This window comes from Populus nigra, chromosome 8, assembly GCF_951802175.1.
Source record: "Populus nigra chromosome 8, ddPopNigr1.1, whole genome shotgun sequence".
Classification (NCBI taxonomy): domain Eukaryota; kingdom Viridiplantae; phylum Streptophyta; class Magnoliopsida; order Malpighiales; family Salicaceae; genus Populus; species Populus nigra.
Genome location: NC_084859.1, coordinates 20692215 through 20719284, shown reverse-complemented (window position 1 = coordinate 20719284; position 27070 = coordinate 20692215). Strand labels below are relative to the sequence as shown.

At 33.2% G+C, this 27070-nt stretch overlaps 3 protein-coding genes and 1 pseudogene across 3 annotated transcripts; 3 read left to right on the top strand and 1 right to left on the bottom strand.

The window, feature by feature from the left end:
* The first annotated feature begins 7917 nt into the window (after window positions 1-7917).
* On the top strand, window positions 7918-9138 carry LOC133702022 (UPF0481 protein At3g47200-like). The gene has a single exon (XM_062126201.1). It carries the CDS (start codon window positions 7918-7920, stop codon window positions 9136-9138), a length of 1221 nt encoding a protein of 406 aa, XP_061982185.1.
* Window positions 9139-10795: 1657 nt separating this feature from the next.
* Window positions 10796-12128, top strand: LOC133702021 (UPF0481 protein At3g47200-like; annotated as a pseudogene).
* Window positions 12129-15075: 2947 nt separating this feature from the next.
* Window positions 15076-16401, top strand: LOC133702020 (UPF0481 protein At3g47200-like). The gene has a single exon (XM_062126200.1). The coding sequence runs from the start codon at window positions 15076-15078 to the stop codon at window positions 16399-16401; it is 1326 nt and encodes a 441-aa protein (XP_061982184.1).
* Window positions 16402-21218: 4817 nt separating this feature from the next.
* Window positions 21219-26557, bottom strand: LOC133701689 (uncharacterized). The gene is made up of 12 exons (XM_062125712.1): window positions 25262-26557; window positions 24958-25160; window positions 24677-24874; window positions 24432-24503; window positions 24058-24153; window positions 23815-23894; window positions 23586-23661; window positions 23156-23366; window positions 22818-23011; window positions 22463-22568; window positions 22222-22311; window positions 21219-22121 (listed from the first exon to the last, which is right to left on the bottom strand). Exons 1-12 carry the CDS (start codon window positions 25776-25778, stop codon window positions 21370-21372), a joined length of 2595 nt encoding a protein of 864 aa, XP_061981696.1. The 5' UTR covers window positions 25779-26557; the 3' UTR covers window positions 21219-21369.
* Window positions 26558-27070: the final 513 nt, after the last annotated feature.

The following is a 27070-nucleotide window of genomic DNA, read 5'->3' as shown; positions in this document are numbered from 1 at the left end:
GACCTGTTCTGAATATACTTTTCCCATGAAGACCTTTGTTGCATCTGACATGTTATAGGCTGAGATAAAATTTACAATAGAGTATTTGGACTTTCTTCCTTTTGTTTTTGTGGGTACCGGTTTGGGGTTACTCCCTGATTATGCCTGTGAGGTAAACTATATGTCATAAAATCAAGTAATGTAGAAGAGTCAAGACATCTTACCTTAGTTGTAGTGTCGGAATTGTCCTTACAATTCTGATTTTGGTCGTGTTGTATATTAGAGAGGGGGTTATTCGATGTGGCTTGAGTATGTAAGTCGGCGTGGTTGATCTGTTCAGAAATTTCTCATTCTGTTTGAGTATAGTTAGGATGAACCCAATCCCATATTTGTTGTTCATGTATATTCTCCCCCTGAAAAATAAACGAGGATGGTTCATTGAAGAAATATTCGGTCTCAAGAAAGGTTACATCCATAGTAACATAGAGTTTCCGTGTAAGGGGATCATAACATCAGTATCCTTTCATATGAGAACCATAGCTAGGAAGGACACAACGAACAACACATGGATGCAACTTGGATCGTTGGTGCTTCAGAACATGTACAAATACAACACAATCAAATATCTTTGAAGGTATATGGAGTGTTGAAGGTAGTTTAACATACTGTTCCAAAGTCTGGAGTGTTGTGTGAAAATTAAGTACTCAGGATAATATCCGGTTGAGAAGATAAACAGATGTACTCACGTCATCAGGCCAATATTATTGGGGCATATGGGCAGCTCTCATAATGGTTCGTATTATCTTTAGTATGTGTCTATTTTTCCGTTCGGCAATTCTATTCTGCTGAGTAGTATGTGGACAAGTAGTCTTGTGTATGCTGCCCTTGCTATCACAAAATTATCTAAACTCTTGGCTAATATATTCGCCTCCATTATCAGATCGAAGAGTTTTAATGCCCATAGAGAACTAAGTTTGTATAAGGGTGATAAATTTCTGAAAAACTGGTAGGACATCTGTCTTATGTTTCAACATATAAACCAAGAGACCCTTGTACAATCATTAATAAAGGTGACAAACCATCTAAGTCCAGCGGTAGTCATAACAGGTGCAGGGCCCCATAAGTCAAAGTGAATAATCTCAAATGGTGCATTGCATTTATTATAATTGATGGGGTAATTTGTTCGATGACTTTTACCTAGGATACAATCCTTACATTTGAAACTAGAGAGCAATACCTTTTCAAATAAAGTAGGGAATAAATGTTGTAGATAGCTGAATGATGGGTGTTCTAACCAGTAATGCCATAACCAAATATCTTGTCCTTACCGCTGTGATGATTGGGCGGAATGAACTTTTCCAAGGTCTCAATCATCCATATAATATAACCCTCCCTTCTTAGTATTACGATAAAAAATCTTCTTCGTGAGAACATCCTAAAACAAACATCGCGGGACGTCGGCTGGTGATTTTTCGTTATGCTTCGTTTTGCTTGATTTGATTGGTTTGTTGGAGTCGCCACCTAGTATTTAATTGAGGGCTACTAGGAAACCTGGATGTGCTGGTCTTGTCAAAGATTCGCCGGTAAGGGACTAGTTATGATTAGGGAAGGTATTAGCACCCCTAACGCACCCTACCTGAGGTAAGCTACTTCATGGCTTTGACGTGTTAAAGAAGTTTTAATAATTGTTTTTTTTCATCGGATATTAGAAATATGACTTGCATATAAGTTCATAATTCTGGACCGTGAGCAAATCAAAATATTAAATTCTTCTTTATTCTTTGCAATTTTGTCATAAAAAAAAACATACATACATAAATAAAGAAATGAAAATCCAAACACACACACTCACTTTTACTATATATTTTTTGTTTTTTTCTTTTCTTTTCCTTTTCTTTTACATCCACATTTACAAAATACAAATTATAAAAAAAAACTCAAAAATAAACAAATATTACATTAAACAAACTTAAAGTTACAAAAAAAACCCCTCAAACAGAATCAGGAATAGTGCAGGGTCGGAACATTGCAGGAACAGTGGCGACGCGTTGCTCCACGCGCCTCTGCCACTGGCGGCGCGTGGGTTCACGCGCCGCCGCAAGCAACGCCTTGAAATGGACGAATCTGGTCGGCTATCTTCTTCTCTTCCCTTCCCTGCCGGCTATGAGGAACACCATTACCTGCAATAACAGAAAACGCACAACACAATTGATTTTAGTTTTTTTTTTCTTTTGTTTTTTGCTTGAAAAAGATGGGTTAGGGTTTTTGTTTGTGTTCTCCTCTAAATGTGCAAAATTCCCCCTCTCCCTTTTGTGTGTTAAAGACCAGTATTTATAGGCAAAAATATTGCTAGGTTTTCAAACTTGGTCCCTCAACTTCTTTCTTTTTGTAAATTTGATTTTTCTTAATTTTTTTGTATTTTTTTTTAAACGAGCAATATCAACATCGATTCAATGAGAAAAATCAATGATTTTAAAAAATAACGCGTGAAAAGTTGAACGCGTTTGAAAGATCTTTGAAAATTTAAATTCTTTTTTAGACGACGTTGAAAATGCTAAAATGACAAAAATATATTAAAACACATTTTTTGGATTTTCATTGTTTTTCTCTATTTTTGGATTTTTTCTGAAAATTTATCAAAATATGGGTCCAAAATTAGGTAGCAACAAACCTGAAATCCCATATAACGATTCCCTTTAACCAAAGTCATCTGAGATCCCATCTGGCGACCTCCTTAAACTAAAATCAAAGAATGTGTGTAGCTCGGTCAACCTGAAATCCCATCTAGCTATTCCCTTTAACCAAAGCCACCTGATATCCCATCTAGCTACCTCCTTTAACCAAAACCAAAGAAAATATGTAAAAGTGGTCTCATTGTAATGAGTGACCTACCCAGATGAAAGAATATGAAAAACGGTCTCATTATGATGGGTGAACTACCCAAATGGAAGATGATGGTCTCATTATGATTGGTGACCTACCCAAATGAAAGATGAAAAAAATATAAAGTGGTCTCATTGTTATGGATGACCTACCCAAATAAAAGATGATGTGACAAGTGTGAAAAATGGAACTTACCTGGCGAAGACCTGAAGGGATGACAACAGAAGGGTTGAAAAACTTAGTGCTTCCTGATAATTCCTAATCGTAGGGTTTGAAACTCGGTGCTTCCTGATTGTAAGGGTTGAAAACTCGGGGCTTCCCGATTGCAAGGTTGATCTTTTCATTTCTTTGAGATTTTTCTAATAGTAGGGTTCATCTTATCTTCTTCTTATTCCATGATCAAACCTGATTCTTTGTTATCATCAACACAATGCTTCTTTCTTTTTCCACAATCTTGTTGGACATCATTGAGGATTTTCCTGTAACAATTCAAAAACAATTGTGCAATGTTTTGAGGTTAGATGACATGTATGCATTCTTACCTGATTTGGAATATAGACCCCCCTGTTTTTATATTCTATCGTCATAAAGTGCCTTTGATGTCCAAAATTATTCTGCCTATGATCGTCATAAAGCAAATGTTTTGAGGATTTTAAAATTTGTTCGGGTTCTTGTGTTTTTAGAGATGTGAGAATAAGTCACTGGAAAACAGGAAGGAGAAAAAAAGACACTGGTTCACCCTATTTCAATCACAATAAAATATAATCATGGTATTAATATATTTGTTTTACATAGAGAAGTTGCATTTAAGTGATTTAGAATTTTCACCTTGTCATGAAAAATAGATTTTGGCTCACAAACTCATAAAATATCACAACCCATCTTGGCATGATTCTTAATTTGTTTTTAATTAAAATTTGCTTTTAATAACCCAGTCCCTTCTTGAAAATTTATATAACTTACACACACACAGAAAATTTATTTCCTTCAGCCTTCAAGGATATTGTTCCTTTCTTGAATCCAACCCTAGAACTCTCAATGTATTGCAACTTGAAGGTTAGGGTTGTTGACTGTTAATTAAATGCATATTAATTAATTTAGATTGTTATAAACCCCGGTTACAAAAATAAACCATTAATTAAATTAATATTGTATGAAAAGTCTGAAATAAAATATGTACTGAGGATGAGAAAATAGTTCCTAGGAATTATAATGAAAAGGAAATTTAAGAAATAATTGTACTATAAGCATTGATTTAAAATCAACAATATTACTGGAAAACAATAATAAGTTTGTAAATAAAATAAATGGTAAAAATATAAATTAAATATATTTGAGATAATAAAATGGTCTCCATAATTGATTAAAATAACTTATATGATTTATGCAAGAATAAAATAAAAAAATTTGAATTTTTGATGAAAAATCATAAGTCGCCTAGTTTTGTGCTATAGCAAGTAACTTTTAATATGGTCATAGATTAAGTTGAAATTTTATATGGAGTCTTATAAAATATTGTTTTAATTTAGGTTAGAGTTTTAGAATTTTTAGAGGTCAATAAGAATTGTTTTTCAATTTAAGTACAGTTAATGGATAAAAAATAGTACAAATAAGTGTCTAGAAGTTTCTTCAAGGGCCAAATTGAAAATTAGATCATAAAACCTTCCTTATAAGCTGCTAGCAGCACAAACACCAAAAAAAAGAAAAAAAAAAGAAAAAACAAAAAAGTGTGCAACCAATCAAGAAAAGAAAATAAAGAATATAGAGCTCTTGTTATTTTTCATGAAAATTACTTAAAAAACCACAAATATAAGAAAAGTGAGTAACATGAAAAGTTTTGAGTAATTAAAGAAAGGGTTTGAGGTGCTAAGGATTCAACAAAGAATTTAAAGAGTAAAGTATGTTTTTAGAGAAGGGAAAATAAATTTTAAGGAAAATACGTAGGAGAACTACTTGATTCAACTTATATGTTATATGTTGAGATTTACTTTTCTTTGCATGATTTTTCAAATTAAAAGTGTTTCTATAGATTTTGAAATTAAATTAACGATCAATTTTATAAAATAGAATCCAAGACTATAGTTTAAGAAAAGTTGAATGAACAAGACAAAAGTAAACAAAAAAAATAAAAATAAAGAACCTTTTTCATTTCCAGGCGAAAAACTTTGTTTTTGTTTAAAAGGTTTTAATTTTTGTGTTATTTAATCTTTATTATTTAAGCAATTTATATCTGGGTCTTAATTTTTTTTTAATGTTTTAGTTTTTGATTTTTTTAGAGATGTTAGAAAAAATCCTCAGAAAAAAAGGAGTGAGAATGAGACCAGTTTTTTTTACCACAATAGTTTTTTTGCACATTATTATTTGCACATTTCTTTATCATACTTTTGTTTTTCTAATGAAAAAAATATCATTTTACATTAAAGAAACCAAATATATGTTTTGGTTTCTCTACCCATACCAAGTTTTATTTTTTACAAAATAAAAATAAAGTGTTTAACATTTTAGGAGGAGAAATTAACTCCTAATTTTTTACTTATTCTTTTCTACATGAACAGAAGGAGAATCTTGCTGGATAAGAAGGTATTGAGATCCCGAGATATTAATGACTCATTATAAAATATATATAAAAAATATTTTTATATGGATGTAATAAAATGATGCTTTGTATTTTTTGATAATTATGTTGATAGAATATTAAATTTATTTTCAGACCCTTGCAATAATAAAATAGATCTTGTTTGAATATTAGATATTTTTTATATATTTATGATAATTAATCTATATTATGGGATGAATAAATTAATTATGTAAATGATATTAAACGAATCCTTTTGGTTATAGAATATAATTTTTATATGTAACTAATGTGAATGTCATGTTAAATTTTTTTTTATGCTAAATTAAGTAATTGCATCTTATAATGCTTGTTCATATGATTAGTAAAATAAAAATAAAAATTACTTTAAATTTTTATATTTAATTGAGAAATTATCTAGATAAAATAATAGGGATCTTACAATTGTACTGTGTTGTATGTGGTGATTAAGGATTATTTGTTTTTAATTTTTTTTTAACGTGAGTGTCCGGGCCAGCTTGCGTGTACCTCGACTAATCCCACGGGCCCTGAAGTTAACGACCATGTAAGCCTCCAGTGGTCATCATATGAATAACCATAGGGTTTGAACCTGAGATCACAAAGAAAGTAAATTTCTTGGTCCCAAACTCTTATTATTGGACCACCACCTATATGGTTGTGATTAAAGATTATTTATAAGTACGTGTGTGGTGAATAAGGGGCAATAGAACATTTTGGAAGGTATATTAAAGAGGGAGAGCCTACCATTCTTGGCACATCTTTTTGGACACTAGAGGTGGATTGTCATCATTGAAACGAGAAGAACTTCTAAAACTGCCGGTTGTCGAGAGCTTTTAGGTATGTAAGTTTCTATCCAACAGGCTTTTGATGTCTTTGTTAATTGCTTTTAGAGTAATATTAATGGAATTTTATGAAAACTACAAGGGTTATAGTGGAAAAATTGAAATTATAAGAGTAAAGTAGAACAATGATGAATCTATAAGGCTAATTATTGAAGTTTACCCTTTTATTTTACAAGAAGACACCACTAATTTGCATTCCATAATCAAACATAAGTGAAAAGCTTGTCGCTAAAACCCCTCAGAAAACTGAAATTTTCGAGTCCAGAATTGGGTAACATATAGAACTGGATACGAGTTTTTTTTTTTTTTTTTTTGAGCGGGTGAACATGTGAAAAGACATGATTTAAGAGAATATTGTTCAATTTTGATTTCTTGCAAATATTATTGTGTTTGTTTACTGAAAATGTTTTTCTTAAATATGGTATTTCAGTTTGTTTTATCAAATAGTGATTAATTATACGTGCTGGTTCTAACGCCATTGATTATCTCAGTTCAATCATAAGAGGGAAATTGGCGGAACATCAAGTACTGATCAAAGGATAATAAGTCAGATCTTTGGAAGATACAATGTGGAGTGCTCCGCGGAATTTTCTGAGTTTCGTGAAAGTGTAGTACCTACACAAGCTATGGAAGAACACAAAAGTATGCACCCGCCACAATTTCTTGAACAGAGCGAGGTAAGTGTGGAGGGTTTATTTTACGTTATCAAGGATAATGAAAAAGAATTACGTGATTGTTATGCAGAAATATTATTATTTTTTTTTATAACTTTTCTCTTATTATTTCCTCTCAAGTCCTTATGCATGTCATAGTATCTTACAACAAAAATTCGAAACCTAAAAAACTGAAAAACCAAAATAAAAAGAAGATATTAAATAGTTAAGAGTAATATTAACAGGATTTTATGAAAACTATAAGAGTAGGAGTTGAAGTAGAATATTAATGAATCTATTACAAGGAAAATAATTGAAGCTTACCCTTTTATTTTACAGCAAGACACCGCTACTTTGCATTCCATAATAAAACATGAGTAAAAAGCTCGTCACTAGAAACCCCTTGAAAACTAACACAGATAGAAATAACCACAAATTAATTAAGATTGTATGGTAATCAATCAGGAAAGGCTATACAAACGAAGCTTGAGAAAGCTTAGCCTTACACAATTCTCATAATAGAAGGAAAAATACTTTAAATTTTATTCTCAATAATCAAAACTTAATATCACACCTTTCCATCCCAAAGGTGATAAACTATATAAAAAATCTCAATAATGATAAAAATTTATTGTTTGCTGCGTGCAAACTAAAATAAATTATCTCACTAGAAAATTAGTGATATAGTTTTTTAAAAAAAATTTCTTTTTTGGGGGCTTGTAAATGAGAAGAACTTTTTGAAGCCAATAAAATTTAAGTGAGCTTGAGTAGCCATGAAAAATATCTGCGTTTAGCCATTATATTGCTGTTTGTGTGAAAATGTGAAAAGACGTGATTTAAGAGAATATTGTTCGAATTTGATTTCCTGCAAATATTATTTTGGTATTTCAGTTTGTTTTATAAATAGCGATTAATTATACGTGCTGGTTCTGAACACCGGCGATTATCTCAGCTCTATCACGGGATGGAAATTGGTGGAAAATCAAGTACCGATCACCAGACAATGGATCAAAGCCATGAAGTTTCACTTGCTAGCAATTCTTTGGAGGAGCGATTGAAAAACATGAAGCTTTTCTCCCCGGCATGCTGCATCTATAGAGTCCCTGAACGATCGCGGAAGTTACATAGAAAGGCATATACACCTCGAGTAGTCTCAATAGGCCCTCTTCACCATGATAAGGAAAATCTAAAAGCTATGGAAGACCACAAAATAATGTACCTGCAACAATTTCTTCAACAGAGCAAGGTAAGTCGGGAGGGTTTATGTAACGTTATCAAGGATAATGAAAAGGACTTACGTGATTGTTATGCAGAGACCACTGGTCTTAATAAAGCAGAGTTTGTAACAATGATCTTACTGGATGCTGTCTTCATTATTATGGTCTTACTGAAGTTGAAGTACAGGAGTTTGGTTTTTAGAAATGGACTTAGTGATCGGATTTTCTATCGTCCATTTATGCTACATGACGTAGTGTTCGATATGCTATTGCTTGAAAATCAGCTTCCGTTCTTCATCCTCGAGAAGTTGTTTGAGCTATCCAGTGTAGCTGAGAATTGTACCATTATTGAGCTTACCTGTGGGTTTCTAAGATGTCAATGGGCTGGCTGGGTAAAAGAGGACAGTTGGAAAGCAATCGATTTCTCTGGAGTCCTACATTTCGTTGACTTCCTAAGAAAGTGTCTGCAGCCACCGGCATTGTGCCGTCGTGCTGTCGAAGAAACAGCCTTTTCAAGAGCACCCACTGCAACAGAGCTCCATCAATCTGGAGTGAAATTTAGGAATCCAGAAAAAAGCTTTCTATTTGGCATAACATTCAGTAAAGGGATTCTAGAAATCCCACAACTGCAAATAGATGAAGGCACGGAAATCTTATTCAGAAATCTCCTGGCCTTTGAGGAATGCTATAATTGGATTGAGGATACTTTCGTAGATGACTATATTACTTTCATCAGCTGCCTCGTCAGGGCCCCTAATGATGTGAAAGTACTTGCTCGTAAATGGAATTCGAAAAATATGCAAGTGGTGTCGAATCTTCTTTACAGTCATGACCACAACAATGTCACTACAAATAGTTTTCTTTGGGGTGTCTGCGATGCTCTGAATTCACATTGCAGAACGCGTAGGCATAATAAGTTAAAGACCTTGAAGGCAGCTTTGAAACAGATGTTTGTCAATAATCCATAGTCTCTGTTATTGCAGGTGGAATTCTCCTCATTCTCACTGTCATACAAACAGTGTGCTCTATCATTCAAGCAAAAACATTATTTGCTGTATATTAAATCATTATTTGCCTCTTGTCACAGTCTTATCAGAAACAAAACAATTTAGAGCATTAACCACCGTAATTACTCTATAGTAAAGAGATAGATAGGCAAACGAGGTCGAGAATCAAGAGAGAAAATATATATATATATATGATTTGGCTTATAAATGGAAGATTAAGTTCCTTCTCCATGCTAATAAGAATTGAGTTTAATGAACGTTTCGGCTTATAAATTATTTGAATTGTGGTACATTGGGATCTGTACTACTAATTTCGTTAATTTTATCTTTAGATTATTATATTCAATCAAATATTATCCATCTATTTGATCATTAGAAAACAAGTCAAATTTTAAGGACCAACAAAAAAAACCCTCTTAAAACTTTCATTTTTTAAATATTTTGAGTTGAGAATTTTCATATATTCTAATACAAATCCAATCCACATACAAAAATAATTTCATAATTTTTCATAAATCTTCTTCAATATTAAATATTTACATAATTATTGAAAAGAATTTGAAATGATAACAAATTTTGTTAAGGACTCTAAGAAATATCATGTAAACTTATTGGTATAATTTTAGTGTGATTCTTAAAACATTTTGTACGGAATCAGCACCAAAACAAGTTTAAAATATATCAATTTCGAAAGTCAAAATAAATTACGAATCACTGCACTGGCGGATGGTCAGAGCGGGCCTTTGCCACCCGTGGGCTCAAGAGGTTTATCTTGTTGAGTATGTGTTTTGGATCCAAGGAAGGGACACGTGAGTGTTCAAAGAAGTGCGGTCAATTTTTTACATGATTTTTATAGAATAAAATCATTTTTAGGATCTCTCATTCCTTAACATATTTTTCAAAGTGCTTTTTTGAATTTAAAACTTGTATAAATTTTATTATTTTTAATTTAATTTTAAAATTATGATTTAATATCCGATATTTAGATATTTTGTACATGGTTTGTTTTTTTTTCTTTTTCACTGTTATTAAACCTTCTGGGTTTATAACTATGTTTTCCATGGAAATTTTATCATTAGAAATCGACAGAGAAGGCGCAGATGAATATCCGAATCAAATTATTCACATTGCTTTAAGAACCTCTTTTTAAAACATCATTATCACGACATTTTGGCGAAGACTCGTCATTAAAGTCGCTACATATTCCGAAAGGTTTGACGAAGAATTCTGTGTAGAATAAGAAGAGGTGCAGAATTGCAGAAAAAAAGTAGCAGACAAGAAAACTCTTCAGAGCTGCACAGTTTGTGTAAGAAGTGAGAGCTACCAAGTCTTTCTCTTGTTCAGAAAACTGCTTGTAAGTTTTAATTTAGAGAAGCTATGGATTTTTAATGTTTCCCTCTTTCAAGTAGTCAAAGACATGCTTTTTGTGTGCAACAAAAATTATATATATAAAAAAAAACAAATCACATTTGATTCCTTACAAATATTCTCATGGTTGTCTGCGAATCTTGTGTTTGATTGTTATATTTTCATCTCCTTTTACATTTGTTCTTGAAAGTTTTTTAGCATTTATCTAACGAATTGATAATTGTGACTCTACTGATTGTCTAGGCACAGGATGAACGTTGCTGGAACATCAAGAGATCAGATGGATGGTGGCGATCATTGGTCGCTTGACGTTGACAAACTAGCAGAGTCTGTGGAAGGAAAGTTGAGAATCTTGCGTCCGTTCTCCAATAACTGTTCAATATACAGAGTTCCTAAACGATTGCGTGAGTTAAATGAAAAGGCTTACACACCTCAAGTAATCTCCATTGGCCCAATTCACTACGGAAAAGAAGAGCTCAAAGAAATGGAAGAGCATAAGAGACTGTACCTGAGGGGATTTCTTGAATTGAGCGAGGTAAATGTGAAGGATTTTATTGCAGCTATTGCGGAGAGGGAGACTAGATTGCGTAATTGTTATGCAGAAACCATTGATAATCTAAGTGAAGAGGAATTTGTGGAAATGGTGTTGCTGGATTGCTCCCTTCTCATCATGTACTTTCTAAAGGCATTTTCCCCTGTTATCCAAAATAAAATATTGACCGCATATTCAATAAACCATGGATGACAGAAGAAATAAAGTTCGATTTGTGCTTGCTTCAAAATCAGCTTCCATTCTTCATTGTTGAGGACTTGTTCAATCTATCCAAAATAGTGCACCATCGTAAGGAATATTCCATGATTAAGCTTACTCATGATCTCTTATCATCTGCAAGGGGTTCATGGGTGCCAGAGGACATTTTGGAGCCCATCAATTTGTCTAAAGTAGAGCATTTTGTTGGCTTTCTAAGAATCTGTCAGCGGCCAGCACAGCAGAAGAAGCCAAAGAAACTTGAGAATTTAACCCCAACTAGTGCAGCAGAGCTCCATGGGGCTGGAATCAAGTTCAAGTTAGGGTCCAGCATAAACCTCCTCCTCATAAAATTTGATGATAAAAAGGAACATTGGAAATCCCACATTTAAAGATAGGCGATCACGCAGAAATCCTATTCAGAAATCTCCAAGCTTTTGAGCAATGCAATTACGATGCTAATAAATATGGATGTAACTATATTACCATGCTCTCTATGCTTGTCTCCTCTGCCAAGGATGTGAAAATACTCGTTAAGAAAGGAATCCTAGAAAATGGTCTCCCTGATAATGATGCAGTTTCAAGCCTTTTCCGCAATCTTTCGGAGGAAAATCTGATCAACGTCAACAATTTCTACTTTGCTAATGTAGTTTAAGATCTGAACAAGTACTACCCCAAGCACAAGAACTACCGAAAGCGGAAATACAAATGGACGGCAGCCTTGGAACAGAATTATTTCAATAATCCGTGGACCATAATCTCTGTTATTGCAGCTGGAATTCTCCTCATTCGCACTGTCATTCAAACAATGTGTTCTATCATTCAAGTTGCTTAGGTACTGCCATTTCAACTGTTAGTTTTTGGACAATAATCTCTGGTGTAGCAGCTGCTGCTCTCGTCATACTCGCTATCATACAAACAGTGTGTTCAATCATTCAAGTTGTTTGATTATGCTATTTCAGCTGTTTTCTGTAAATTAACTGTGTATTCTGTTATCGCTTCCTATGAAATTGCTATATATAAATTTTAAAACAAAAAAAATCCCGACAATCCTGATTTGCTTATTAAAAACAATATTAAAATTAATAGTTGTTATCTTATTAATGAAACCAAAACAAGTCGACTCATTCAAGTTGACAAGTGGAGAGCATGTCCTTAGTCTACTTTGATTAATGAAGAAATTTTCTCCGAGAATCTCGCTATCAGCTATACATGTGGAGAGCATGTTTTGATATGTAAACATAACTTCACTACAGCTAGGAACATTTTTTGCAACTATTTTTTTTTTGTTTTACTTTTTTGTTCATATATTACACAAAAGCTAGTTATGATCCCAAGTTATGATTTATATTTTTTTTTAACACATCTCCTTAAATAAAAGCTTGCTCAGACTCACGTGTAATAAGGTCCCAAAACTTAAGCTGCTAGGTAAGGTTCAAAAATATAATTTATATTATTCTTTAATAAATGAGGATTGTGAGATTCGAACTCAGTTATCAAGGCTCTGATATCATTTTAAAGAACCATTTCAACTCAATAGCTTAAACTGTTAAGTTAAATTTCAAGATATAATTTATATTATTTTCTAACACTTTGTTTATTTTCAGAATAGAATACTATTCCCATTTTCTTTTGTTAATCAATATATTATCAAGTTTGGTGATGTTAATGCTAATAAAGAAAGAATACTGCTTCTTGATTGAGATAAATATGGTATTAAAATTGAGAGAAAGTTGATTAATAAAAAAAAAGAGAGCTAAGGAAGGATGTCGGACATGTAACTAAGGAGAGAGAAGTTGTTTCTAGGTTGTTAAAGATGAGTATGGTAGTCTTAAACGAGAGAAGAAAACGATACAAAATCAATATAAGCAAGATTTTGAGTAACTTAATCTTGAACATGAATAAAATGGAGCAAGAATGCTATGAATGGTTTAACATGATTTAAATAGAATAAACATACTTCTTGTTGGGCATTGCAGCTGTTTTTTCCTTTCATTATTCATCAACTAGTGACTTGTTATTTTTCGTTTCTGGGTGTCATTCAACTAGTAATATTCTTAATTATTTTGTGTAATTCCGCTTACAAATTCTTAAAGGTATATGTCTAGTCAATTATGCGAGTTGTATTTTTAAGTTTGTTCGCATGTTCAACTTGTCATAAGATTATTCTCCAGTTAAGAAACTGGAGTGAGTTTTTGTTTTATTGAGATTCACATGTACTATATATAACCTTCCGAAACTTTCTGTCGTAACTAAGAAAGCTGTATTACTGTATGTGGGGAAGTTTGTCGCCAAAACACTGCTAAAGAATTTGTGCAGAAAGTGAAAGCTAGTGCGATTTACTTGGTGCTTGGGCAGGTCGCCTTCAAAGATATCAAGGTATGTTCTACTTCTAAAGTTATTGTATTTACCATTAATGATAATTCTTTGTTTGGTTAAGTTTTTAGTTACATATGCCACTGTAATATTGTTTAGTCAAAGAAATCAAGGTTAGCCACCTTTTTATGCATTGTTATATTGTCTGGAAATTGTAGAACTGATTTCTAAAACGGTTGAATTTACAATGGCGAACAGCATAGACAAATTGTTGTTTGAAAGAGAATTCATTGTTAAAGAAGAATTTCAGCGCAATGCAATTTTCATGAGCATGTTAGCTCATGGTATCCTATGGGGATCTGATTCGCTAGAAACAAATCAGTTTTTCAAGACGAGATTTTTAATTGAGATATAATATTTGAGTTAGTTCTTTACCGTTTGAGGTTTGGTGTTATGGCTTAAGACAGTAGATAGAAACTACTAATACACAGAAACAACTTGTTTAGAGTTCCAGAAATCATTCTCATTTTGTCTATTAAGTAAACTCTTGTTAATTTTTACTATAAGATGTTTCTATGTATTATTATTGCATGGTTTTATCTTCTTTTTGGCCTTTTCTTTTTATATATACAACTTTTGTTTTTTCTTGCTAGTTTGTCATTAATTAGCTCTATTGCACTAGCAGCAATTTATATTAAATCCTCGACTGTTATAAAATAAAATAAAATTAGCCACTGTAATATGAAAATTTATGTCATAAAATTAGCCACTGTTAATAAAATCTAGGTAGCATTTGAATTTCTAAACTAAATAAATCCTTGTAATTCTTAATAAATAAATATAATAATAAAAACAATTATGTCATAAATGTTTTTTAAAAAACGCCCTGCGTCACAAGGTTCAAAAACTATTAAAAATTCAATAATGTTGCGAACTAAAGTTCGAGTGAAATGAATTATCTCAATAGCAGACGAGTCGATAGTTTCTTGTTGTTTCTTTTTTGTGGGCATGTTAATTATAAGAAGGTTTTTTTTTCTTTTTTATAAGAAAAATAGATAAAGCCTAGAATAGGCAAGAACAAATAGATAAAGCCTAGCAGAATAGTCAGGGCACTTTTTTTTGTGGGCTTGTTAATGAGAAGGTACTCTTTTTTTCTTCTTCTTGTTTTTTGTGGGCTTGTTAATGAGAAGTTGGTCTGCCATATGATTTGCTTCCCATAAGAAGGTACATTTTGATGCCATTATAATTTAAGTGAGCCAAGTGTCCATGAAAAATATCTGCGTTTAGCCATTATATTGCTATTTGTGTGAACATGTGAAGAGACATGATTTAAGTGAAAGAAGTACAAATTTGATTTCATGCAAACTATTATTGTGGTTGTTTTCAGAATATGTTTTTTCATGACTTAGTGATAGTATACACGTGCTGGTTCTAAACACCAGCGATTGTATCAGTTCAATCACAGGATGGAAATTGGTGGAACATCAAGTACTGATCAGCAGATAATGGATCAGAGCCATGAAGTTTCACTTGATGTCAATGAGTTAGCTATTTCTTTAAGGGAGCAATTGAAAATCAAGAAGGCTTTCTCCCCGGCATGCTGCATCTACAGAGTCCCGGAACGATTGCGGAAGTTAAATGAAAAGGCATGTACACCTCGAGTAGTCTCAATAGGCCCTATTCACCACCGTATGGAGAATCTAAAAGCTATGGCAGACCACAAAATAACGTACCTGCAGCAGTTTCTTGAACAGAGCAAGGTAAGTGTGGAGGCTTTAATTAACATTATCAAGGAGAATGAAACGGAATTACGTGATAGTTATGCCGAAACCATTGATCTTAGTTGGAAAAACTTCGCAACAATTATCTTACTGGATGCTGTCTTCATTATTATGGTCTTACTGAACACGAAGTACTTGAGCGAGTTTTATGACAGTGGACGTCGTGACCACATTTTCTATCGTCCATTTAAGTTAGTGGACGTAGTGTTTGATATGTGCTTGCTTGAAAATCAGCTTCCATTCTTCATCCTCCAGAAGTTGTTTGAGCTATCCAGTGTAGCTTCCAATCCTAAGAATTGTACCCTTACTGAGCTTACCTGTGGGTTATTAAAAGTAACATGGCCTGACTGGGTAAAAGAGGACAGTTGGAAAATAATCGATTCCTCTGGGGTCCTTCATTTCGTTGACTTCCTAAGAAAGTGTCAGCAGCCAACAGAGACGCACCGTCCAGCGAAAGAAGAAGCTCTTTTAAGCGCGCCCACTGCGACGGAGCTCCATCAATCTGGAGTGAAGTTTAAGCGTCCCGAAAAAAGCTCATTATTAGACATAAGATTCAGTAATGGGATTCTAGAAATTCCACAATTAAAAATAGATGACAGCACAGAAATTTTATTCAGAAATCTCCAGGCCTTTGAGCAATGCCATCATAGGTTGGAGTATATTTTCGTAAGTGACTATATTACTTTGATAAGCTGCCTCGTCCGTGCTCCTAATGATGTGGAAGTGCTTACTCATAATGAGAATTTGAAAAATATGCTAAACAGTAACGAAGCAGTGTCAAATCTTCTTTACTGCCTCGACAAAGGAAATGTTGCCAGTACTGAAGGTTTTCTTTCGGGTGTCGGCGAAGATCTGAAGTCCTTTTGCACAAAGCGTAGGCACAAGTGGATGGCAACCTTGAAGCAGGTTTATTTCAACAATCCATGGACTGGCATCTCTGTTTTTGCCGCTACTTTTCTTCTTATTCTCACTGTCATACAAACAGTGTGCTCTATCCTTCAATTGCCATAAATATTTAACCCCTTTGCACTTTTATTTCTTTTTATGATTGCAATGTACTTAAAATCATAAATTAATCTCCCTTCATTTCTTGTTGCTGAATAAATTAATCTCCCTCCTAAGGCAGTACAACTTGGGAATTTAAAAAATGCCACTCTATCCTGGGAATACCTGTGGGTTATTGAAAGGTCAATGGTCTTTCATTTCATTTCGTGTCAGTACCCAACGGAACAGAGTCTTCCAGCGAAAGAAACTACTTTCTTAAGCGCTCCAACAATCTGGAGTGAAGTTTAAAAATACAGAAAAAAAGCTCACTATTTGACATAACATTCAGTAATGGGATTCTAGACATTCCACAACTAAAAATAAATGATGTGATAGAAATCTTATTCAGAAATCTCTAGGCCTATGAGCAATGCCATCTTGTGCACGGGGATACTTTCGTAAATGACTATATTACTTTCATTAGCTGCCTCGTCAGTGCTACCAAAGATGTGGAAGTACTTGCTCAGATTGAGAATTTGAAAAATATGCTGAGCCGTGACGAAGCAGTGTCAAATCTTTTCATAGAAAATGTTTTCTCTGTAGCAAATTTAACAACATTTTTCAACCATCATCAACCACGACTTTTGACCACTATATTTATTATAATAGTTATGAGTTGTTTTTTTTTTATTGCTGCCAAATGAGTGTAAGTACAACTTTGAAAATGAAAAGGAGTAGATTTGAGAGAAATACCGAGTATAAGAGTGAAACACTAAATTTTGTAGGATTATATTGGGTTTAGTTGAGTGTTTGTATTATTTTTTTAATAATATATAATCTGTTGTTTCATGGACATACCTGGTTTTAAAGAACCACATAAATTTATTTATTTATGTTTTATTTATGTTTATTTTTGGTCCAGTACGCACAACAATTTCTTTAGAAAGTTTTCTTTCGAGTCTCTGCGAAGAGCTGAATTTACATTGCAGAAAGCGTAGGTACAAGTGGAAGGCAACCTTGAAGCAGGTTTACTTCAACAATCAATGGACTGGCATCTCCGTTGTTGCTGCTACTTTTCTCCTAGTACTCACTGTCATACAAACGGTGTGCTCTATCCTTCAATTGTGATAAATATTTAACCCCTTTGTATAAGCAAAATAAATTGACATGGCGTATGGCGTTAATAGAAAGTAGAATTCTGGAGCTTTAAAGTTATAAACCTAAGTTATAGAAAAATTTAAAGAAAACTATGGTATTTTAAAAAAATCTCATTAATATGCGTAATCTTAACATAAACTTGATATCCCTAATTATATTAGTCATAAATCCTTTATAAAAAATAAATCTTCATTAAACTAAAATCCTTTATAGAAAAAAATTCTTAATTAAAACTTACCTAACTAATAAAACTTATCTAGTATTAGGATTTATATAAAATAAAATACTAATTGAATTAAAGTTCTAAGTCAAGTAGAAAAAAGAATTCAAATACAACTTGAAAAATAAATAAAAAATCTCGCATAGTAACTTCTAAGAATTATTTTAAGGTTTTCTTGACTTGTGATCATCATAAAATTTTAATCAAATACAAAACATGGCCTTTGAATTTTTCTAGAAAAAATTAAACTTAATTTAACAGTTAAATTATAAATTATGTTTAATTTACTAAACTGCATCTAGAATTTTTTTTAACTCTAAAAAAAATAAAAATCTTAATCATTGATTAATTAATGTAATAAACATTGTTATACAAAAAAAAATATAGCGAAGAAGCTTTCCCACGTCACAAATGAGGGTCTAAAATGTTGCAAACTTCTTCATTTCGTTCAGCTTCAGCCTGTCTAACAAAATATAAAATTAAAAAAAAAAAGTCATTATTTAAAAGCCCTTTAATTATGGCTTTGTATTGTTTGAACTACTAGTGCAAATCTATTTGATAGAACAATTTGACCCTAGACTTGTAGAATCTCCAAATAAATTTGAGTCACTTCCAATAATCGAATCTAAAAGTTTTGGGCTTAATTTTCATTTAGATAGGTCATCTGGGAGGACTAAACCTCTTTTTAGGCTTGTACCTATTTGTTAGATCCAAATACATATTTGTTAGGTTATCAAACGTGGATTGAATATAATAAATTTGTTTCTAATTGATTAGAACCTCCTCCATCAAATATATACCCCGATTTATTGATTATAATTTTAAACTATATAAATAAACAAGACTCAAAGCTCAAGCCCTGTCCTTTCTGTAATTATTCTTCGAGGATGATCATTGCTAGCAGCAGCAGCATGATATCATATTGCATACGTCGTTTTTGCACTTCTTAATAAACCAGAATAGACCTTACCTACATAATGCCGATCTGAATTCGGGTGTGAATAATATAAATGCCAGATTGTCACAGTACATAAAAATTTTTAAAAGCTTCATTGACCTTACTTATATTTCTCACATGCCTTGAGTTTGATTAGTGATCATCAGCCTCGATTTTAATTACGCAACTCTTTTTTTATATATAATAATAATAGAAGGTATTATTAAAATCATGCTAGCCATTTAGAGGATGGCCGTCATGAAAAGATATAGTTTGTATATAAAAGAGATCCAATGGAGAGGAAACAAAAGAGAGATGATAAAAGAAAATTAAAAGCCTACAACGTGATACAAAGACCATGCAAACAGTCAACGTTATCTTTTGGTATTTGTCTATCGTTGAATGCAATCAACACTAATTTGAAGATTATTATAGTGGAAAACTAACAATGAAAAAAGGTTTCCGTCCCTTTTTTGTTATTTACTCGAATCCACCAGCAAGAGTACAATACCCGAATTCACGAGGAATAGAGTAATGTTTCTGAAAAAATTTCTTATTTCAAAAATCAAGAGTGTCTACAATAAGTAGGGCTGCTCGTATTTATAAGTTGCCAATCCTAATTCTAATAAGATAATTACTTATGGAAATAAATAGCAAAATAAGGAAGAATAGAAAAATTACAACTAAAGACATAAATCAAAGTCCTAAACTTAAGCAGCAATATTAATAAAATAAGAACCCCAATATAGGAGTCTATGTTAAATAAGTTAAAGAACGGATGCAGGCTTGAGGTGTTTTCTTCCTTGCAAAACTATTATTCCATGTGGTCCAGGATTCCTTCATCAAGCTGTCATCTATCAGTCTCTCCTGCTTGAAATTAACGCGCCCTCCTATTTGAATACTTTGTCAAATAACTAATTCAATCAAATAGCTTAAATTTTTGTGTAAGGTCTCAAAATAAAATTTATATTATTTTCTAATACACATTCTCAAGTGAAAATTTTTTGGACTTGAAACTTACACAGGCTTACATTATATTATGTTTAACTTTTATCAAATAAATGAGAATGATGAGATTCGAACTCATGATCGTTTAATCATCAAGATTCTAATACTATGTTAAAGAATCAATTCAAAGTGGTTGCTAAGCTTGTTGCAGCAAAACATGCTGGCTATTTCCCTGAACTTGCATCATTTTCAGCTTCAGACTGGGATTAACTTGTACTTTTTTCGCTCAGGATTTCCTTTATAATGGTTCTATGTACAGCGCCGAAGAACTTGAAATATTGCGTGGATCCTTCACGCGATTGCTTGCCCAATATCAATGTGCGATCTCTCGTAGCTCATCCAATCATTGAGGAAAAAAAATCACGGTTGGCATATATATTCTTCAGTATATTATTTTAAGGCACATGTACAAGAGATGATCAAAAGTCAAAGAGAGAACAAAAAATGTGAGTCCTAAAAAAATCTAATAATTAAAAAATAAAGCTGACCTCTTGATCGAACTGCCTGCTTTAGCAAAGAAATATGGATTATATGTTAAAGGAATTAGAAAATTATGATTTAAATGGCAAATGAAAATCTTGAGTATATACAAGGAATAGGATTAGTTTTCTACTAGTTATTATAACATAGATAGGATCTTTAATTCCTAAGATTTTAGGGCTCTGTACTATAGAGAGAAAAAAATTAGTGTTCTTAAATCTAAGGTTATTTAAAAAAAAATAGCTTAAAAAGCTGTTTCAATACAAGAAAAAACTTAATTTGTAAAATCATAATTAAATTAAAAATTGATGTAGAGAAAGCTAAGGATTTGAATTTAATTAACACACGATAAGATATAAACACAATCAAAGTTCTACAAGACTATAGTTTTATTAATCAGAAAGTCATATAAAATATGAGAATATAAATTTAAATACCCTAAATATTCATAAATAGCTAGAAAACAACTAATTTTGAAAAATAATAAAGCTAACATCCAAAATTAACAAGGAAAAGGTTCAAAATAGGGTCCAAAACTTTGAAGGCAATTTTAAGGACTTTTGAAGTGGAATTCAGGATTTTTGAAGTGGAATTTGGTGAGTATGTGCAGTGATCATGTTTGGAGTGCGAAAAGATGCTCATCATAAGTTCAAATTGTTTTTTTTTTATCAAGAATTCACTGTAAAATTTGAATTTGATCTAATAATTAAATAAAAAACTATAATTATTTTGAGTCTTTAACCATTTTTATTTGTCAATTTGATCCATAAAATCTTGGATTAGTTGTCGCACATCAAAAATCCTATTCTAATTAAATAGGAAAAAAAGAATTTAAAAACAACAAAAAAATTAAATTAAATGGTAGCTTTCGAGCTTAATTTGAGCCTAAAACAAAAACAGCCTGTAAGCTGGTTATCCTATATAATTAGACATTTAAAACATTCTAAAAACATTTTAGTTTGATGGAATCAAAAGATAAGCATGTTCTTACACTAGAGTCTTTTCAAACACCAAAAAATCTTAACAGTTAAGGAAGTAATATAATAAAAATAATTATACTAAACTAATGAAGAAAGTGCCCCACACCAATTAGTGTCCCCTTTACTCGTAAGAGGTTTCAAGTTCAACCCTCCTCTTTGAACTTAATTTATCTAAAAGCAGAGTCACTAATCAACAGCTCTATCAACACTTGTTAAGGCTGAATGTTAAAATAAATAGTGTAAGATTCATCTCTCAGACTATGTAATGGTGCAAGAAGAAAATTTCTTTTGTCCCCCTTTGCAACAAAGCTGATTGGATGATATTGACTTAGTCCCTTGTTCATTACAAAGCTGGCTCCCTGATTAAAACCAGTATCTGATGATGTCCCTGATTTGCAGCTAAGCTTCATGCTTTGACCTGACTTATAATCCACACCACTGTACACGTAGCAACCATTCTGGATACCTGATTCCAGGGATACAGTTCCGTCTTTTCCATCCAATCCAGAAACCACGCGGAAGATAGATGATCCATCATCATCAGCAGAATTTGTGACTGCAAAGCTTCTGTCTTTTCCTTGCTGCACTAAAAGCATTCCAGGAAGATGAAAGGGTTCAAGCATGACTGATTTTCCAATAACATCTTTAACACTTGAGAGTTTCGAGGAAGAAGAATCTTTAAATACAAGTCTAAAGGTGGCTTGAAGAGAAGCATCGGTGCCTGATTCCGGGAGCTTTTCCATGGATATTGATTGGTTAGAATTTGTTAACACAAAAGTCGAAATTCCAGACGCTTGGGAAAAAGATACTAATTGTCCATTATAAGAGGCAGGGATTGGTGTTATTGAGTCTGAAAGAGAATTTCCTGACCCGGTTTTGAGGTTCCAGTCACCACTTGTATGACCAGCAAGTAGGTAAGGACCATATAGTATTGCCTGAACAGAAGCATACTCATGCCGCTCATCTGAATGTTGTTCAGAGAACTTTGTCAGCTCTACGTCCATCATCATTATAGACATTCACGAAAATATTTTACATTACGAACAGGAATCCAAAGAAAATACCTTTAATGGCCTCTGTTCTCAAACTGATGGGAATCTGAAGGGTTAGCTTGTCACTGCTTCTCCATTTTCTATTGACTGATAAGAAACTACCTGCATTAGAAGCAGAGTATTAGAGATTATTCCAGGTATCACTCTGAAGATGCCAAATGAACTCTCCTATTAGCACTTATAAAATGTATTAAATCAGATATGAGAAACCTGTAGATTAACAGATGCAAATAGTCAAGATTATACTTCACACCTGGAGCCGGTAGACGCAATCTCTGAGAATTTATTGTTGCAGTAGCACCTTCTGAATTTGTCCAAATTGGTATCCGCAAATACAAGGTCGATGCTTGGCTAGTCCCCTGCACGAATCAGATCCATTATGGTCACAGGTAAGCCTTTTTTTTCCACCTCTTGTTAAGACTTTCTATTCTCTGTGCACTTGCACACTACAAAAATAATTATAAATTTCCAGTACATTTAGCCACTTTTTAACATCCTTTTCCCAGCCAAGGAGGATCCAGGTTGAATTTTTTTTTATTGGCAAGTGCCTCCTTCAAAAGTAACACTAGTTTCCGTATGCTCATATGATAAATCGATTCAGTAAATACCTTCTTAGGAGAAAAGGTTAATGTCACCCGAAGATATGGATCCGAAGAAACGATAGGATCAACTTTCTGATTGAGCACAATCTGTCCAGATTTCCAATCAAGAGAGCTTGATATATACTGAATGATGTAAAGGCCTGGGGCTTCTCCTTCTTCAAAATATATGGAATCTCCCAGCTTTGAAAATGATTCAATTCCTGTGGGTACAACAACAAAAGATAATATCAAATTGTTAGCACAGAAGCAGAGGTATGTTTCTACTCTTACAAGTAAAAAATGATTAAAAATAGTGAACTGTATTAGCAGCTAAGAAAGGATGAGGCAGATAACAGTTTCCACACCTGTTCCATAGCAGCACCAAAAAGAATCATACGAAGTCCCCCATCCATGATAGCTTTTGGCTTTGGAACTTCCAGGATATTGTGGAAGCATGTAAATCATCACTCCAGGTTCTGTTCCTCTTTGGATGCCTAGCACACCGTTTGTCAGAGCTCGCTCGTAATAATCTGCATAAGCCATTTCTTTGGTCCATCTGAACAGGTGGCGAGAGACCTACAGGTTGCAAAAAAAGTGCAGAGTATTTAAGCAGGAAAATTTTATGTAACACGAAGATGAAAAAACTGCCAGGTAAATGCCGTATAGATGCCAAAATGTTTACTGACATACAGACCTTGGAGTCAAAATAAGTTTTTGAAAAGATCGAAACAAATTCTATTCATCAAGTACACATAAAATCTAAATCAGTAAGCAGAGATATGAAATGAAACACACCTTCAGCATATTATAAGTTGTGCATGATTCCTCATTTTCTGTCTGTAACGTGCTAGCCAGTCGCTTTGGATCTGACCTACTCACACATCAGGCAAGGTGTCAACCAACACAGGATAAGATCTTAGCAAGCTTTTTTTATGAAAGTAGATGCAAGATTCTTCTATATGGAGGAATTAAACCTACTTCAGAATATCACTATTATTATTGAACGAAAAACAACAATCGGTACCAGAACTCGCTAACAGAAGTTCCTCCAGTTGCATAGCTGTGAGAAGAGTTGACTACATCCATGAAGAATGCTCCTATATCCTGGAAGATCAAATCTGTCTTAGGCAGTTTTAAGATCAGAGATCATGTATGCATGACTACTCTAACATGAACTGCAATAGCTCAGTAGAACAGTAATCAAAATGCTACAACATTTCATAGAAAATGCTGCTCAGGTAATCTATGATTAATATAAAGCATTAACCTTATAAAGAGGATCGCCAGTGATTTCATATCGCATCTGTGCACCGATGACAACAGGGATATGTGTATTGGCGTGGAAACCTGATATGTCATCGGCCTACAAGGAAGAGAAGAAGCTTCTATAAAATAGCCTGCATTCCAAATTCATTCTATTTGCAATATAAAAAACTCAGAAGTTCATCTTAAATTAGGCTTGCTCTAACTGATTGGAATGGTTATGTCAAAGATGATAACATTTCATTTTACAAAATCAGAAGCTTGTTTTCTCAAAGGGAAACTATTCTTATCAGCAAAAGGAAGGAAAAGACCTGAAAAACCAGAAGACTAAAACATCAGCCAAAAGCTGATAAACAACAACTGATAGTCATAAATTACCTGTACTGCAAGCAAACCAAGGAAGCAAGGCTTGTCAAACAGGTGAGCCAGCACCAAATGCTTGGAATCTCCCTGCACCAAAGTAACATTTAAGGCTAGAGTTAAAGATATCCAGAGGTTTATCTTCCACGGAACAGAGTAAATTCAAAAATATATCCATTCCAGCTCCAGGGAGACAATTCATAGGACTCATGAAGTGAAGAATCAGGAGAAGCAAAGGAAACTGCACAGATTAGTGTACTTACTGTTATGCTAAATAACTTGTAAAGGACATCATTCATACCACCAGTTTCCTCGTTGAGTGATAGATAATGCCTTTCAACACTGTACTTGGTTATAACGTTTCTAACTCGATTGTAAAAGTAATCAACCATCCACTTAACCATTTTTAAAGCTTGAGCATTATCTGCCAATGTATATTGGTCCAAAAGACCTGCTAGGATCTGTCAAAGTCAACAACACAAATGGTTAGTCGTACAACTTTCTAAAGAATCACTACAGTGAACCATTTTGAAGTAGATACTACCTTATGAATGGTGTAATAAGGAGCCCAGACTGGCTTTATAGCTTCAAACCGATCAAATAATTCAGATGGGAAAGCAGAAAGGTATCCTGTTCCCATTTTCACCTGACAGGCAGATAGAGCAGAAACTACTGCAGACATTTTCTTCTTCAGAGTTTCATTATGAGTACTAGCCCACATCTGTGCTGATGCACTCAAATAGTGCCCTTCAACAAGCCAAATCAAATTTGTTTGTCATAAAAATATATGTACCAATATTGATCAACACTAAAGTCAAGATCATCAGCAAAAACCACAAAAAACTAACCAACAAAATGTCCTCGAAGCTCGGAATCCGGTGCCTCCCAACCACCATAAGCTTTTCCTGGTGTAGACAAACCTGCCGTTTTCCTAAAGCTCCAGACCAAGTTATTCACATCCAACATCAACAAGTACTCCAAGTTTGTTTGTTGAGCCTTCCAATGGATTGAACTTGGATCCAATCTCACATTATGCAATGACATTTCGATAAGGAAATTTCCAGAGGATTTCAAAGGACTTTTCAAATTTCTATACATCATTTCCCAACTATGCTCATCTTCTTCTCTCAGTATCTTTCTTGGCAGCAAACTGGCCCAGGCAGAATCATCGGTAGGTATCAAATGATAATGTTCAAACATTTCTTCTTTCCATGTTTCATTCTGTGATGATAACAGTTCATATCGAAATGAATGTGAAGATAACTGAGTCGGGATGTTTGTACACTCCTTGCTGATACCAAAACTACATAGCATAGACACCATGGCCAAAACTAACAAACCCTTCATTTCTTTTTCCATTTGCATAAATCACAGTTCAAGAACACCCAATTTGAGTTAACTTAAGCTTAGCAGAACAACTCTTTTGAGTTCAAACTCAATTAAAAAGAATCAAAACATGAACTTTAACTAGAACCCAGAAACTAAAATCGCACTTTACCAAAATTTCCAGAAACAAAGCTCAAAATCATCAAATTCAAGTGGTACTGATCTTATAGCAATAAACACAGAATTGTACAAGACTCCAAGTCAAAGAAAATAACCAAAAACGAAGCGAGAAAGAATCAAAACCAAAGGGCCTTGAATAGCTGAATAAAACAGGGCACGTGAAGTCCCTATATATACATACACACAACGCCAACAATAGCAAGAAAGAGTCCAAAAATATCAAGCTAAAAAGACTAGAAGCTATTACTCCTCCTACTACCACTACTACTCTCTTATCATCTCGTGAAAGGCAAGAATTTGGTTTCGTGCACATTAAAAAACAAAAGATAAGAAAAGAAAAGAAACCAAAAACAACAAGGAATGTGTATTCTACACACACACACACATACAGAGAGAGAGAGAGAGAGAGAGAGAGGGAGGGAGGGAGGGAGGGAGAGGGATTTAGAATAGACAAGAGAGAGTATAAGATGACAGAGAAGAATCACGGATAAGGTGTCGGTTTCTATGGAAGGCTGCTTATGACTAAAATTTGCAGAACTGGAACAGAGGAATCTGCAGTATCTGATTAGTAAAACTACAAAAACATAGAATCTATCTTTTGACAACCGTTGAGAGACAACAACACAGAGCTATGTATCTATTTAAATATAAAGTAAGAACTTAGCTGTTAAAAGGGTTATATATATATATATATATATATATATATATATATATATATATATATATATAAGTTGTAAATATTTTAAGTTCCCGGGTTTTTTGTGGGTTGTTCCTGTTTTTATTGGATTTCCAGATTTGGAACAAGAAGAGAACGGTTTTTGCTCATTTGGTATAGAAAGATTAAATTTTTTTTCTCGTCAAATCTTAGATAAATCATCTAAACCAAATTAATAAATTAAGTAAAAGAATTTATTTAGTTTTTTCAATTATTATTGGAATCACCATCTCAACAAAAGGTGTTATGGGTACAATTTAGGCTTAAAAAAAACTGAGTGAAAGTTAACTGAATTTATCAAAATCTAGTTTAATTTTTTAAAAAACTAAAATAATATTATTTTAATTTTTAAAAATAAAAATCTTGTTTACGAAGCAAAAATCACAAAATATTTGATGAAAGTTTTCGTCGTTAGCTTTAGATTTTCATTAATCAC